The sequence below is a fragment of the Leptinotarsa decemlineata genome, unplaced genomic scaffold, assembly GCF_025532065.1.
Source record: "Leptinotarsa decemlineata unplaced genomic scaffold, Ldec_3_MD MMD2_tig00001019_RagTag_RagTag, whole genome shotgun sequence".
NCBI classification, from domain to species: Eukaryota; Metazoa; Arthropoda; class Insecta; order Coleoptera; family Chrysomelidae; genus Leptinotarsa; species Leptinotarsa decemlineata.
In genome coordinates, this window is record NW_027412557.1 from 4,524,061 (window position 1) to 4,539,490 (window position 15,430).

At 34.4% G+C, this 15,430-nt stretch overlaps 1 protein-coding gene across 3 annotated transcripts in view; it reads left to right on the forward strand.

Annotated features, from left to right (window-relative positions):
- Positions 1–10,484, forward strand: part of LOC111516674 (cilia- and flagella-associated protein 251) — a 97,781-nt gene extending 87,297 nt beyond the window's left edge. For all 3 annotated transcript variants that reach the window (XM_074175378.1, XM_074175377.1, XM_074175376.1), the window contains 3 exons: positions 6,028–6,262; positions 10,128–10,219; positions 10,274–10,484. In XM_074175378.1, the coding sequence (XP_074031479.1) occupies positions 6,028–6,262; positions 10,128–10,219; positions 10,274–10,369 (423 nt within the window). In that variant the 3' untranslated portion in view covers positions 10,370–10,484. The remainder of the gene's footprint in view (positions 1–6,027; positions 6,263–10,127; positions 10,220–10,273) is intronic.
- The last annotated feature ends 4,946 nt before the right edge of the window (positions 10,485–15,430 follow it).

Sequence of the window (15,430 nt, forward strand, 5' to 3'; positions counted from 1 at the left end):
TAAAGACAGAAAATATTTCATAATCGCTTTACCCTTCAATCATAACTCAGCCGTAGAAATTCTATTCTGTATCCTTTATAAATGGACAGATGAAATAGATATTTCCAAAACGTACTTTGTTGAAAATAATTTGGAATTACCAATTTTGGAAATTCTTTCTTTCATTTTCGCTGAAAAAGAAATTAATATAACAGTATGCCAAAATCTAACAAGAACTCCCGACGAAGACCAAATTCCCATCGTAATGGACCAATGCCATTCAGGAAAAGATAATTTATATCGAGGAATTAACGAAACGGTTAGACGCGTAAAAGAAAAATATAACTGGCCAAATTCAATCAAAGACGTAGAAAATTTTGTAAAGAACTGCGAAACTTGCAAAAAAGCAAAAATTTGCAGACAAAACCTTAAAAGCCCTTTAGTCATTACAGAAACTCCAAAAACACCATTCGAGAGAATAAACATTGACATTCTTGAAATTCCCACAAAAAACTATATACTTACAATTCGAGACGAACTCACCAAATTTACCCAAGCTTACCCAATTGAAAATAAATCAGCTAAATCAGTAGTAAACACTTTACTGCTATACTTTCAACACTACGAAACTCCACTCAGAATTCATTGTGACTTCGGTCGAGAATTCAACAACGCCCTACTGAAAGACCTTTGTACACTTTATGACATTAAACAATCATTTTCTAGTGTGGACCATCCGCAATCAAACGGTTCCTTAGAACGTTTTCACGCGACCCTTCTAGAAATGATAAGAACAAATAAAATCGACAACCCTGATGAACACCCCTTCGGTATTTTACCATACGCAATAATTTGTTACAATAACACCAAAAACAAAACACACGGATTTACCCCTTACGAACTACTATTCGGACACACCTCTAGTAGACCACCCGAAACTCTGTACAACCAAAAAGAACTCATAACCAAGTACATACGAGATTTAAATAATAAAATCTCTTATTATTATAAAATTGCTCGTCAAAGAACACAAGACCAAAAAGAAAAATCCAAAATTCGATTCGATAGAAACGTTGCACAAAATATACCTGAGTATAAGGTAGGAGACAATGTTTACGTTAAAGAATCCCAAATTAAAAAGAAACTAGAAAACAAATTTAATGGCCCATTTGAAATTATAAAAATCTACCAAAACTCAGCAATGCTAGTTAATTGGAAGACAAGACAAAAAACAAAAGTGAATTTTGACAGACTACGACCATGTACTGAAAATTGATTTCATTTTCAGGATTCTCCTGCTGATTTCAGCAACACACACAACACATTCCCAATACTCCGTTCAACCCATTAATAACACAATAGGAATTTTTCTTCACGAAGAAAGCACTTCGAAAATTTCCAATGATAAATGGACTCTTCTCGTCTACAAAGACTTGGACTCCATAGAATTTGCCTTAAATAACAACAACAAAATTTTGGAAAACATGCTATATACTTTTGACCAATCAAACCCTAGAATGTTATCCTTCAAAACCGAAGTGAAAACACACATTAGTTTATTGACCCAAATATCTGACTCACTCGACTTGAAATATCGAGAAATATTTGCAGACACCCAAAATTATTATAAAAGATCCAAACGAGGATTAATTAATGGAATAGGTACCTTCTGGAAAGCCATTACTGGTAATCTAGACTCGTCAGATGGCGAATATTACACCAATTGTATTAATAAACTCACTCAAGACGAACACCAATTAGAAAACCTTTTGAAAAATCAAATATCGGTGACCACATCAGTAATTAGAAATTTCAACACAACTATTCAAAAACTTCAAATCGATGAAGAAACCTTCAATCGAGATATCAAGCAAATAGAACAATCAATCTATAATATTTCAGACGATCTTGCGTATTATGAAGCACAATTGAAAACATTGGAAATATGCGAAACATTAATGGAAAGCTATTTTTTCTTGGAATCAACTCTTGATGACATATTGAATTCAATAACATTCGCTAGATTGAAAATACTTCACAGTTCAATTATATCACTCCTAATGACCTAATGAACTCACTTCAGGAAATTTCTCAATCGCTCCGTAAAAACAATCTACCTTTACCCACAATGCTCTCACATGTTGCTCAATATATCGAAATCATCGAACTTGAAGCATATCAAGTGGACAAAAGAATTGTTTTCATATTAAAAATTCCACTGGTCGATCCAGAAACATACACTCTGTATCGACTAATACCAATTCCAGATAACCGAACGGGACTTCATCACACATTATTAACTGTTCAAAAATATATTGCGAGAGATGACGAATCCTTGTTGTACATTTCACTTCAAAATTTAGAAAACTGTAAAACTCTGAATCATGGCGTAAGAATTTGTTCCGATCTACTACCCTACCCGATTGATAGCGAAGCTATATGCGAAGCCCAACTATTGAGAAGATTGACCGTCCTCCCGAAAACTTGCCAGTCTTCACTGATCTACGCTACGGAATACAATGTCCAGGAACTGAGTCTAAATTTGTGGCTCATAACAATATCTGAAGTCCTACCAATCACCATTAACTGCGAAAACATGGAACCAGTTACACGAATGATCAAAACCAATTCCCTGCTAAAACTCCAACCCGGATGCAGCTCATTCGTTGGAAGCACTAGAATTCACTCCAAATACTTCGTCGATAGATATAAGAAGTCACATACAAAAACCATGCCGTTCGAATACCATACAGCTGTTGCGATCATCTTCCTGAGAAACGACATCTTCCAGAACTGAAACCGCTGAAACTCAACAAAATCAACGTTGACGAGTTGAACATCGCTCAACATAAATTAAACCAATATTCCGAAGAATTGGATAAACTTATCAATGAGCCGTTTGTGAACAAGCACATATCATGGTTCACATATTGCACTATAACATTGATCATTGTATTAATCATACTTTACATCTTTTGCAAATGTAGACGAAAAGGACCAATACGAATCGGTATTACATCCACTTCGAATCAACCACCCCCGGATCATCCAAGATCAGACAGACAGCAATCCCGTATCTTAACGAGATTCATTCCCAGGAGAAGACCAAGTATCAACCTCCAGGAACCTATAGAAGAGGAAATCCAACTCAACACCAGTTTCCACAAGGAAAATGTGAAATTGTGAAAAAATGCACCAAAAAGCAACAACTTTTTGTATAAAAGGGGAGTTGTTATATGCGAATTAGCGTCTCACACGTATTAAATTACAAAGCGATAACAGCTTCCTGCTAAAAGTGCCAATTGTACAGTATCAGCAAGATGAACACTTGTGCTCCAGACAAAGCAATTGCTGACACTGTTCAAATATTGTTTTTCATACCAAACAAATAAATAGACCCTGCGAGGTCAGAAAAATGTTCATTAACGATTTAATCATTCTCAAGTATAGTTCATATCAATTACTTATTCAGTTAATGTTCCAAGGTTTTCACATTATATTCCAATATTGTAATAAAGTGTTTATAAAGAAATAGACCAATTTTTAAAAAGTGAATCGTGAAAAACAAGATATAACATGCATATGCTGTATATGCTAAGGACGCCATTTTACATTCAATATAGCAGATCACCCAGAATGGCGAACCAGTTTTTTCCAACACTCCCTTGATATAGGTGTTGAATGAAAGGGTTTGCTGAAAAAAATAAAAAATATAACATGACGTCACTCTAAATCCCATATGGCGAAGCGCTCAAGATGGCGATTTACTTTTTCAAGCACACCCGTAATAGGGGATTGCTGAAAATAATACAATAATAAAATGACGTCACTCTAAATCCAATATGTCGGACAACACAAGATGGTGGATCAGTTTCTTTCATGCGTCCCAAGACATGGTTATCAAATGAAAGGGTTTGATGAAGAGAATATGAAACATAACATGCCGTCACTGTTAATTCAATATATTTTTTAAGCAGTGCCTGTGCAGAAGTAGCGATTCACATTGGATTTGAATTGCTGGAGATTGAATCCATTTGAAAAAATGTTCTCAGGAAGTTTATTTCACATAAACGCAGTTCTCCAAAGGCTCTCAGGAAGTTTATTCCACATAAACGCATTTCTCCAAATGAAAGAGTTCTTGAACAGTGAAGTTCTAGTTGTACTAAGTTGAACCTCAAAACGATGAGCACCTACAATCGCGTATTTCTGATATGTACTGCTCTTTGTGGAATCAGATGTGCCAAGTTACCTACTTGAACACTTTCCGTGAAAGTACGCACAAGTTGGCGTACCAGTGTTTTCAGCATTCCCATGATATAGGTATATGTAAAATGAAAGGCTTTGCTGAAAATAATACGAAAACTACCATGACATCGCTTTAAATACAATATGACCGACCGCCCTAGGTGTCAAACTCCCATAATATGGCTATCAAATAAAAGGGTTTGCTGAAAATGATACGAAGAATGAAATGACTTCTTCCTGAATCATATATGTCCACTCCCAGAGATGGTCGATTATGTCCTTTCATGCACCACCACGATATGGATATGAAATGAATGGGTTTGAACGGAAAAAAGCCAAAATGTCGGAAAACAAGATGGGTTCTATACTAATTTCAAAGGATCAGTCTGGCAAACGTTGGGAATAGATTGGTAGTGCTCGAATAAATGTAAGAAACAACGATGCTACAATGACGCATCAAATGAAATAAACTGACTAAAGAATATGTACAGCGATAACTAAAACCATGTAACTGTAACTGATAACGCCAGTAACTGATAAAGCTGTCGTGAAGCGAAAAGCGTTTTAAATGAAATTTATTTTGGAAATTCTATAATTGTTATGGATACTAAAAAATAATTAATAGTAAAAACATTTTCAAAAACAAGTTTATATTAATAGGTATGTCAAGTGTAGGATACCAAACTATTTATTCTACGCGTGGATTCAATTTTTTTCTCTGTTCAGAGGAGGTATTATTACATTAAAAAATGAGCTGGCCTTCTTACTTTTAGAGACATTCAGTTTCCAAAAACGGTTTGCACTTCGTCATTGCAAGTTTTATGAGGACGTTAAAATACGCCAATGAAAGTGTCCAAGGGGACTACTTTCTTTTGGCCACCCCCAACTTTGGATTTTTGAATACGAATCTGTTTTTTGCACCTTATTTTTGAAACTTTTAGGACTATGTTTAATTTTTAGTTGTACAATAAAATCAAGTCATGAAAAAATATTTGACATTTTTGAAATCTAATTGTAATAATTATGAATAACGTATTGAGTTTAAGAGCAAGCGCGTAGTGAAAATCTTTACGTAGGTATCTTAACACTAAGATGCTTTCACTTGATCAAAACCTAGTACTTGGAAATATAAAGAATTCATAAGTAGGTAGTTTCAGTGGTATTCATTCATCGATCCGACAGATTTCTCCAGTAGGAAATGACGATTTTTCGCTTAACAATTATCATAATTCCATTGATATTTTTTTTAGCCTTCGTTATAACTGTAGCCCGTCAACCTCGTGTTCTGGATAGTTACCACCTAGGGAGCATCATGAATGGCTATTTATAGTCCTGTCGACTATGGAACGTATCAAAATCATCTTCATGAAGATGAATTCTCAGGAGAAAAATTACTGGGATTTTGATCTCACGATCTTTTTATTCACATTGTTTTAAGAAAATTATTGATTTTTTTAAATAACAGATGATCCCTCTAAGTCATCGCAGACATAAATAAAGGTGAAAAATTGAACTGTTTTCAGCTAGCTATATCGTGTTCAGAGAATTTATTCCACAAATCGTAGATTTTTTAAATAATATCATTCCTCCAGATATATTTGGATTTACCAAAATCACACAGCATTTAGGAGAGTTTAACTCAAGGTTCGCTTTAGTATCAAAAGGTGTAGGTAGGGAAGTAACGGAACCAATTATTTGGCCCTTAGGGTAAACTCTTGAAAGACATTCAGGAAAGTAAATATATTGCAGGAGCAACAGTGATCCAAATATTTGTATTGTATAACCTCTTTTTTTTTGCTGCAGCTAGAAAACATCATGATTGACGTACGATTCAGAAATATGGATGAGACTCAAAAAATAAATGAAGATATAAATTTCATCGATTTTGTCAAGCTCTTTTGCAACCATAAACCTGTGTATGGATACTCCAAAAAATCACTGGAAGATGCATTTAATATTTTATCAATCTACAGTGATAATCACTGTGGGGAAGGTAAAATAGAAAGGGATGACTTGATAAACATGTTAACCACCTTAGGTAAGTGAGCAGATGAAAAGTATAAAATGATTGCAAACATACAATTACAAATACACCCTGAATAACAGATAAGTTTTATAATTCAAGGTTTATTAGTCAGACTGAAATATAGTTAGTTTTCTACCCCTCTTGATCAAAGTTCTGAGTATTGAGGGAATAACGAGAGGACATCACATAGACCCATCTGCTTAGTGAATTACAGCTGGCTGATTTTTTTCTCAATATCTCTGGGACTACAGTTATAATAATCGTACAAGGTTCTGTCGACAATTCGATGGCCAATTATGTATGTGTAGTCGGTCCAGTCTTGAACGATGGCTATTCTCACAGATTTCGTGAACGTAAGGAGAGGCTAGCCATTTTGAGTATGATGATTATCGACTCGAAGATACACAGTATCGATACATTCAAAAGAAAGTTCTTCAATCACGTAGCTTTTATAATTTGATTTGAACACCTCCAGGTTATCGTGTATTTTATTAGAATTTGAAATAACCTTTTCTTTTCTATTCAATATTTTTCTGTTTATTCCTCGTAGAATAATTTAGTTTTTCTTGGTGGTCATTTGTATAGTCATTGAAAAGAATATTGTATATGTCAATATCGAACGGATTTTCATTGGTCATATATCATTATCTCCATCGATGGGTTTCAATTTCGTTGCAGACTGTATTGAGTGATTGTGTGCAAATGAACCATTTTCATTTGAGGGGGTGTTTTAAGAAATCAGAGAAGTCTGATGTGTTCATTATGAGTAGAGTGAAGTCTTTCAATTCGTCCGTTTGATTGGATGAACAAAAGTGTACATTTTTGTAGGTTAATGATATTTTGGTTGTCAACGATAATAGATGGACCAACTAGACGTTCAAACTCTCGATTATGTCATCTAGTTCTTCCCAAAAAGTCTTTGACTCTTTTGTGTGCAATTCGATGCATGAAAGTGCATCGGGATTCGTATTGGATGACCCTTTTCAATAAATTATATTATATTAGTACTATTCAAGTTCAATTCGCCATCTTAGCAATTTAGAACGTTGTTCTATCGTTGAACATAACCATTGAAGTGGTTTAAGATTCGTGATGATATTAATTTCTTGCCAAAAAGGTAGACGAAAATATTTATTTGCCCAGACAATAGCCAATAGTTTTTTTTTCTATTGTGCTGTAATAAAGATCTTTTTCCGAAACACTTCTACACTCTTCATCAAGAGAGAGACTGGTTTATTCAATAATATTATAAATAATGATATAATAAATTCTTCAGTCCACAAGGACAGCGTCAGCATTGAGAAAACGAACAAACAAAACTTAAACGCTACACTGCCGGAAAAGGATTCATGAAAATATGGGGCCCACAAAATTTTATTATCACTCAACTTTTTCCGGTCCCACGGATGGAGCTCTCACAAAGTTGCAAATTGAGACAGCAGCCAACTCCTAACAGATAGGAATCCTACATCTACTACACGTAGATGAACGGATAATCAGTCAACACCAAATTAAATGATAATAATAAGTTTGTGGTTATAACACCTGGATAATCAAACATCCACTTGTCGGAACTTTATATTCAACTTGTTCGTCGAGCATCGACCACTCTCCAGTTCGTCGCTCTGCCGATTGACCTTTTGCCACAGAAAAAATATTTTCTACTGTACTTTTGTCTTTTCATCTTCCTCTTGTCACCTCCGCGAAATATTCGCGTGGTGTTCACATGTATTGCGCGAGGCAACACTTATCTAGACAGAAACGGCGTTCTACAGTCCTCGGCTCAAGACCGCATCCAAAGCTACGTTTTAGGCATCCGTTGTCAAATTGAAAGGTTTAGAAAAATTTGGATACTGAAGGATTAGCTCATCAATTAGTAAATCTTTACAAGCATTCAGTTAGTGGTTCCGTTAATTTTGCAAAGTTATTAATGAATCATCTGTAATATCCTAAAAGTTTTATAAATACAATAATTTGTTTAGTTAACCTACTATATTTTGTCTATAACTTTTCAATATAAATCATAAAATTATAAAACAACAACAAAAAATGATTGGCGATCCGGGGCGACTTCACTGATTCCAGTGGCGCATTTGCTTTTCAGCTGCAGGAAATCCCGGAAAAACCTGCAGCAATACATCATCTGAAGATCTTGATCTGCCAATGTCCTCTCTTCCATGAAACAAAATGTAGGGTGTCTCCAGAGGCTCCAATAAATTCAATGAATCGCCAGAACACTTAGTGACACGACTATCGTCAAACTTAAACCAGTCCGTTTCGTCTTTGATCAAGGCGTAATAATGACCAGATTCAATGCCAAAACCACAGTGAACAATCAATGCATGAAGATTATAGTGGTCTGCTAGATTGAAGTGTTCATCTATTTCGAACCTTCGTAAGAGTTTGGTACTTGTGTCAGATGTTGAGTCATGTTTGAAGATCATCATTTGTTTAGTTGTTTTTGGAATAGGAAAATTCTTTATTGATTTTATTTAATCAGGATTTTGTTTGGCACCGTTTGGGGTAACGATATGACCAAGATAAGTCACTTTTCGTAAGAATTCTGACTTATCAAGTTGGATTTTCAAGTTTGACTCCAGAGTCTTGGAAAACTGTTCTTAACCTTTCGATTTGCTCTTGTAGAGGTGTGGAAAAAATAATTATGTTATCTAAATAAACTAAGTATTTTTCGTTCTAAATACCTCTAAGGATATTCTCTATTACTCGTTTGAAAATGGCGGGAGCATTCTTGAGACCAAATGGTGTCCTGAGAAACTATTAGTGCCAATTTTTTGGTATTGAATGCTGTTTTATCGATATCATCCTCACACATTTCAATTTCGTGAAATCCGCTGGCAAGATCCAAAGTCGAAAAATATTGGCATCTATCTAACGTATCTAGTAAATCGGTTATATTTTGCAAGGGATATTTATCATTTATTGTTTTTTCATCAAACTTCCGGTAATCTACAAAAACTGGCAATTTTTATTTACATCCATTTCCTTGGGGACGCATCCATTTTCTTGGGGACGACCCAGGTTGGGGACGTCCAGATGAACTACTAGCCCTTAGGTCATTGCTTTTTTTCGATGCGGTTGAAGTGGCCAAAATGATCGTTTCAACAAGTCATATTTTTGCGAAATTTTTTATGCAATTTTTGCCAAACAAATGCTTCATCGCATTATATTTTTGATTATCAAATGAAATACAGTTTACATTGAATAATTTTTTTCTGAATTAGATTTCAATTGGCATCCAAAGGTACTCCAGAATAATTCACTTGTGATGCAAGCAACTGCGTTCACTTATCCTATTTTTTTTTACTTTTTCACAATATCCCTATAAAATGTTGTATTTAATTTGATCATGGACATTTGCTTTGAAATTATAAAAAATTTCTCTTTTATTATTCGAAATGAATCATTGAGGGAATTATTGATATTCTTGTGACTTGAATTCCATACAAATCATATCTGAATTTTTGAATTGAAAATTGGATTCCCTGATATCCATTTTATTGTATGCTTCAAGCCTGCTGTGACAACCTCTATTTATTTTATTGATGACAAAACGCATTCATTTCAGCTCACCAATTTTAAAATAGTTCATCTTAATTTTCGACAATTGCAAATGATGTTGGTCACAAAAATAAATATGACGACCCCCGTATTTGTGATTCAATTTTTTAATTAATTCAGTTCATTAAGCTTCAAAAATACACAATTAGGCATTCAAACGGTTTTATTTGATGACCTTGAATGGAACGTAAATGAATGAATTGAAACACCATAAGAAAAATCGTGGGATTTGGTCCCAGAACCAGCATTATACCTTTTCTGATAACTAATCACATAATAACTAATTGTTTCATTACAGGTGAATCAATGACCAACACCAATGCTTATAAGTGTTTCAAAACGTTAATGAGAGTGGAGAGCTCACAGGAAAGTTTTGATTTCCTACCATCGGTACAGTATAATTGTTGAAATAGTTCATTACCAAAAACAAGTTTTTTTCTTCAGGTCATCGACTTTCCCATGTTTTTTGAAGAAATCCTCGGTATTGATATGGACAGAGACAAAGTGACAGAAAATACAGAAGATACTAGTCGAAACTGAAACTGATCAAGAATTATAACAGCTGAGAAATGAATATATTTTTAAATTAATATTTTCAGAATAACAATATGAAACTGCAAATTTCAAGAAAAATTAAATGAAACAAATATATTTACATCGTTAATTTATATTACCTGTGAACATTAAGCATGGTAGAACTCCTTTATCGTTTCTGTAAGATATTTTGTGGGATATGTCACATAGTGATACTCAACAGAAGATATTCATATTCAAATAAAATAAGGATTGGAAAAAAATACAAAAAAACAATCTTTAAAAATCACTCTAGTACCTAACGTTCTAAGGTACTTCACACTGGAACAGGAGAAACGTGGACTTTTGAGTTTGAGATGTCTACATAATAGAACGGTTGGAGCATGTGAAGTCATTCGGGGTTTGAATACCTTTATCTGCAGGGTCTACGACCATTAATAAAAAGGTATCGAAACATTACTTTTTAAGGCAGCTGCCTGAACAGCTAAAGATCTCAAATTAATTTCTGACCTTGAACGTGTTGACCAAAACAATTCACTTTTGATTTGAAAACCAAAAGTCCTTTATAGCATCGCTCAATTAGCAATATGCTCTGAACACAATGATCGTTATTTGAACAACCGAAATATAATAATGATAATGACCCTCGCTAATGTGTCAGTTCCTCAAGGACAGAAGAAAATAATATTAATAATTATTATAATAATAATTATGAGTGGGTACAGCCATCCAATATCTAAGGGCTTGGGTGAGTTGCGCCACCACGAATCCGAGCAAATAGTACAAAACCAGACCGGCAGCTCAGGCACACCCGGGACGGAGAACACACTCCTTCTTCCGATGCCGTGATAAAAATTTATAACAATATCCATGATAATAATTACACAATGTTCACAAACATTTTGATTTCTAGATGCGTTTCGCTAACACGATAGCTTCCTCAGTAGAAATGAATATTACTGATATATAGTTTTTATATACAACAATAATCGTTACCTAATTCGTGTGGTTATTAGTGAGAGTTATCACATGTAAAATCTGTTGAACCAATTACACTCTCAGTTCTTGGACATTAGGAAAATTTTGAATATGAATAAACTTCTTGGTATTATGCAGAAAGGTTTAACAATGGGAAGTGGTCTACCTCCTGTTAGTCGTTCAGTAGGAAACCCCAACGTTCACCCTTGTTTATTAATTTCAACATGGAGTATGTCGTACATAGTGTTGAACTCGTGATCGATCTCTAGAAGGTGACACGCAAAGATGAATTGGTCTTCGTCAGTTCGAAACTTCTTTTATGTTCAGAGATTCTCATTTAAGTTTTTTTGAAGTCTTTCCTACATACACTTGGGCATGATCCGCATTTCAGTTTGTAGACACCTGATCTATTATCTTCGTCTATCTGTGACTTGTTGTTCTTTATATATCTACCCAAGGAGTTACCGGTCTTATATGAGGTTCGTTCCAACCTTGAGTCACCAACAGATTTCCAACAGTTTGTAAATCGTTGTCAACGCGCATGTCTGGTAGATATTGGTTTCTGATTAATTTGAAATTTCTGATTGGAACAGCTGATAGTTCAATTGAGGTTGGCATGGAATTTCAACATAACCTTTAAAAATAAATCTAATCAAGTGTATTTCTGGAGAGTAGTAGTAGTAGACTTTATTTTAGGAATCCTAATATACAATATATAGTTATGCATATATGAATAATTTATACACGTATATAATTTTACAGTGCATCATGTATTACAATTTGATATATTCTAATAACTTTTTGAATACTTTTAAGGAATTTACATGTTTTATTTCATCAAGTAACTTATTGAAACTAGCTAGACCTTTAAATAACAATGAATTCATTCCACTCTTATAGTTTGTTCGGGATCAATAAAATGTATTACATTTCTTGTGTTATATGAATGAATGTCACTATTTCGAACTAAATATCTGCTAAGATAGCCTGGTTGTATCCCACTCGAAAATTTTGAAAATCCTAGGTACTTAATTTCATTTACAATTGTGAGTTGATTATTGAATATGCTGATATTAACGTCGTTAGTATCAATATTTCTTTGATTCGAATTTGTTGTAACCATCATTGCCTTAGATTTTATATATTCAATTTGAGTTTATTCACTTGTAGATATAATTCAATGTTCTTTAAAGATATATTGATATTTTGTACAGCTTCTTTTAAATCACAGTTTTTCGTATATATATTTTATATCTCTATTCCATTTACTAATCAACATGGAACTGGGAGGTAAAAGTAGGTCACCGCAATAGTTAATTTGTGTAATTAAAGATGTTCATATTTCAGGTTCACTTGAAGAATTCCTAATTTTTCCTGCGCCAGCAAATACATAAGTTATTTTATAACAATTTTTGCAGGTTATGTTGTTTGCAAGTTGCATGAACATAAAACAGAAACAGTAATACGGAAAACGCATGCGTCAGATTAATGGTTAGAAGATAATCCTCAAACATTTCTGATAGATTTCGAACAGGTTTGAATCTTGGATGGAACAGAAAACTGATAGTTTACTAATGGTTGGAAACTCACGTTGGAACGCAATCACATTACTGCGCAGAATCCTGACTGTCAGAAACTGTTTCTGACGCTGGTTGGAACGAACCTATGCTGTTATCTCTTTAAAATCTGTTTTTCCGTTAATCAGTTATTGCCCCCATACGAATGACAACTCTCAGAAATCGAGAAACTTGTGCGAGCTAAGGACTAACGAGGTCTTACCTTTTAACGTTTGATTCCTAACACGTTAAAAGGTAAGACCTATATTAATACCTTTTTTTAATTAATAAACTTTTTATTTCATCTGATATTTTTCCGATATATGTGGATGTCTTAATATATATATATATATATATATATATATATATATATATATATATATATATATATATATATATATATATATATATATATATATATATATATATATATATATATATATATATTCAAATGTGTGACTTATGTAAGAAATAATCTTGCATCTTTTGAAAGATGCAAGATTATTTCTTATCATACACGTCATTGTGGTATGTTAAGGATACCCTCGCACAAATCAAATAAATTTGAAAGTTCTCCAATATACAATGCTATCTCACTTTACAATAAATTACCTTAGTCAATCAAGGAGTCAAAATCGTATAAATTCTTTAAGAATAATACGAAACAATTCTTAATAAAAAAATGTTTTTATAGTTTAAAAAACTATTGGAGTGATAATTCCTGGAAATATTTCCCAATGTAATATAATATATGTATGTGTTTTTAAATTGTAACATTTATATATTAGGTGCCTTGTTTTATGTTTTTATATTAATATTTTATCTTCATTCTTCAATTTGTTGTATGACTATTATTTTTTTCTTAATATGTGTATAACATATATTACAATTATTGACTTACCATATGTACCGATAATGGTTAATAAAATTATTATTATTATATTTTATGTGAAGGTATACCTGGTTAGTAGCCCCCGGAAACCGGAGACAAAAGGTCACCCGTTTGTTTTATATGGCTGATCTTAAACTTTATGCCTCTTGATAAAAGGATCTCCATCAGTCCTTGTAGGTGGTGGAATAGTACACGCATTCCATCGGTATGAAATTCAGGATTGATAAATGTGCACCGGAGAGACCTATACTTACCTCAAGGTGGAACACCGCTACTCACAACAGCAGTGAAGAACTCTCTTTGCGGCAAGTATCAGCACAAACTCCGACAGATCTGGCCATCGGAACTTTCGGGGAAGAACAAAGTTATTGCTACAAATATGCTTGCCATTCCAATTTTACTCTTCTCGTTTGGAGTAGAACTCCTATGTATTTACAAATCGTCCGTTCCACGGTTGTACTTCCCCCGACAGCAGAGAAACCGTGTTTGGAAAGCTTACACGAGTTTGGAAAGTCTACACGAGAGAATGGTACTGGATGGAGCCCATTCAGTAAAATGCCCACATGAAAAATGCATAGAGCATTTCACTCCTGCAGAAACAAATGGATAACGCAATGAATGGTGTCCTTTTAACAACATTGAAGATCTCTGCTTTATAAAGAACCTGACCTTCGCTTTCCTCAGGTTGAGTTGGCTGAAGTTGGAAACTGAGGGGTTCATCATGACCTGATAGAATGGTGTCTTCAATACTTTAGTCTACCGCAGTCGCGTGATGGGTATTTAGTTTCCTGACAGAACGTGCAGGGCCTGCCACGATGCTCCTGAGGCCCTAATGCAATTGCTGTCAGCATGTCCAGCATATGTGGTCTAAGCCTAAAAAGTTGGCATCTGCTTGGCAGTGCTTGATTACCATCTAAGGCACTTTTAAGGGATTAACAAGACACCGGTATTGACCTACGCTCTGGGGACATTGAATCTATCGTGTGAAATAAGAAGTTCCGAATTTATTAAAACTATTCATTTCCCACCCTCGGACTCATGCAAGCTAATGAGCCTGATGTAATTCTTCACGACCATCAGAGCAAGACGATATTCGTCGTAGTTTTCAGCTCCCAGTGAAACGAATATCGTCCGAAAAGAGGAGGAAAATCGGATTAAATATCGGGATTTTCTCTTCAAACCTTTAAGATGGTTGTTCTGATTATTGGAGCCGACTTGCCTCACTAAGGTAGAAATCTTAGTCGTACAAATGCAGAAGGCTGTCATTCAACGTTCACTTACCCCACGGAGTGGGGAGTGGTCGTTGGTTGACAATGCTGGTACAGGTGCCCCCAATGTATCGGGGCTTCGTGGGATAGGGCCTGACAAGCGCAAACTTCGGTTAAAAAAAATAATAATAATAATAACGCCTCTCACATGAGGTAAAACTATTGAGTAACTCTCACAAGTATCAGCATAAACTCCGCCATATGTGATCATTGGAACTGCCGAGAAGAATAAAGTTTCTGTCAGAGATATACTTGCCATTCGATCTTAGTATACTCTTTTGGAGTAGCAGAGTTGACTGAAGAGGAGCTATATCAACTTGAAGTATAGACCCGAAAAGTGATACATCTCATTAGCAGTTTGCATAACCACATA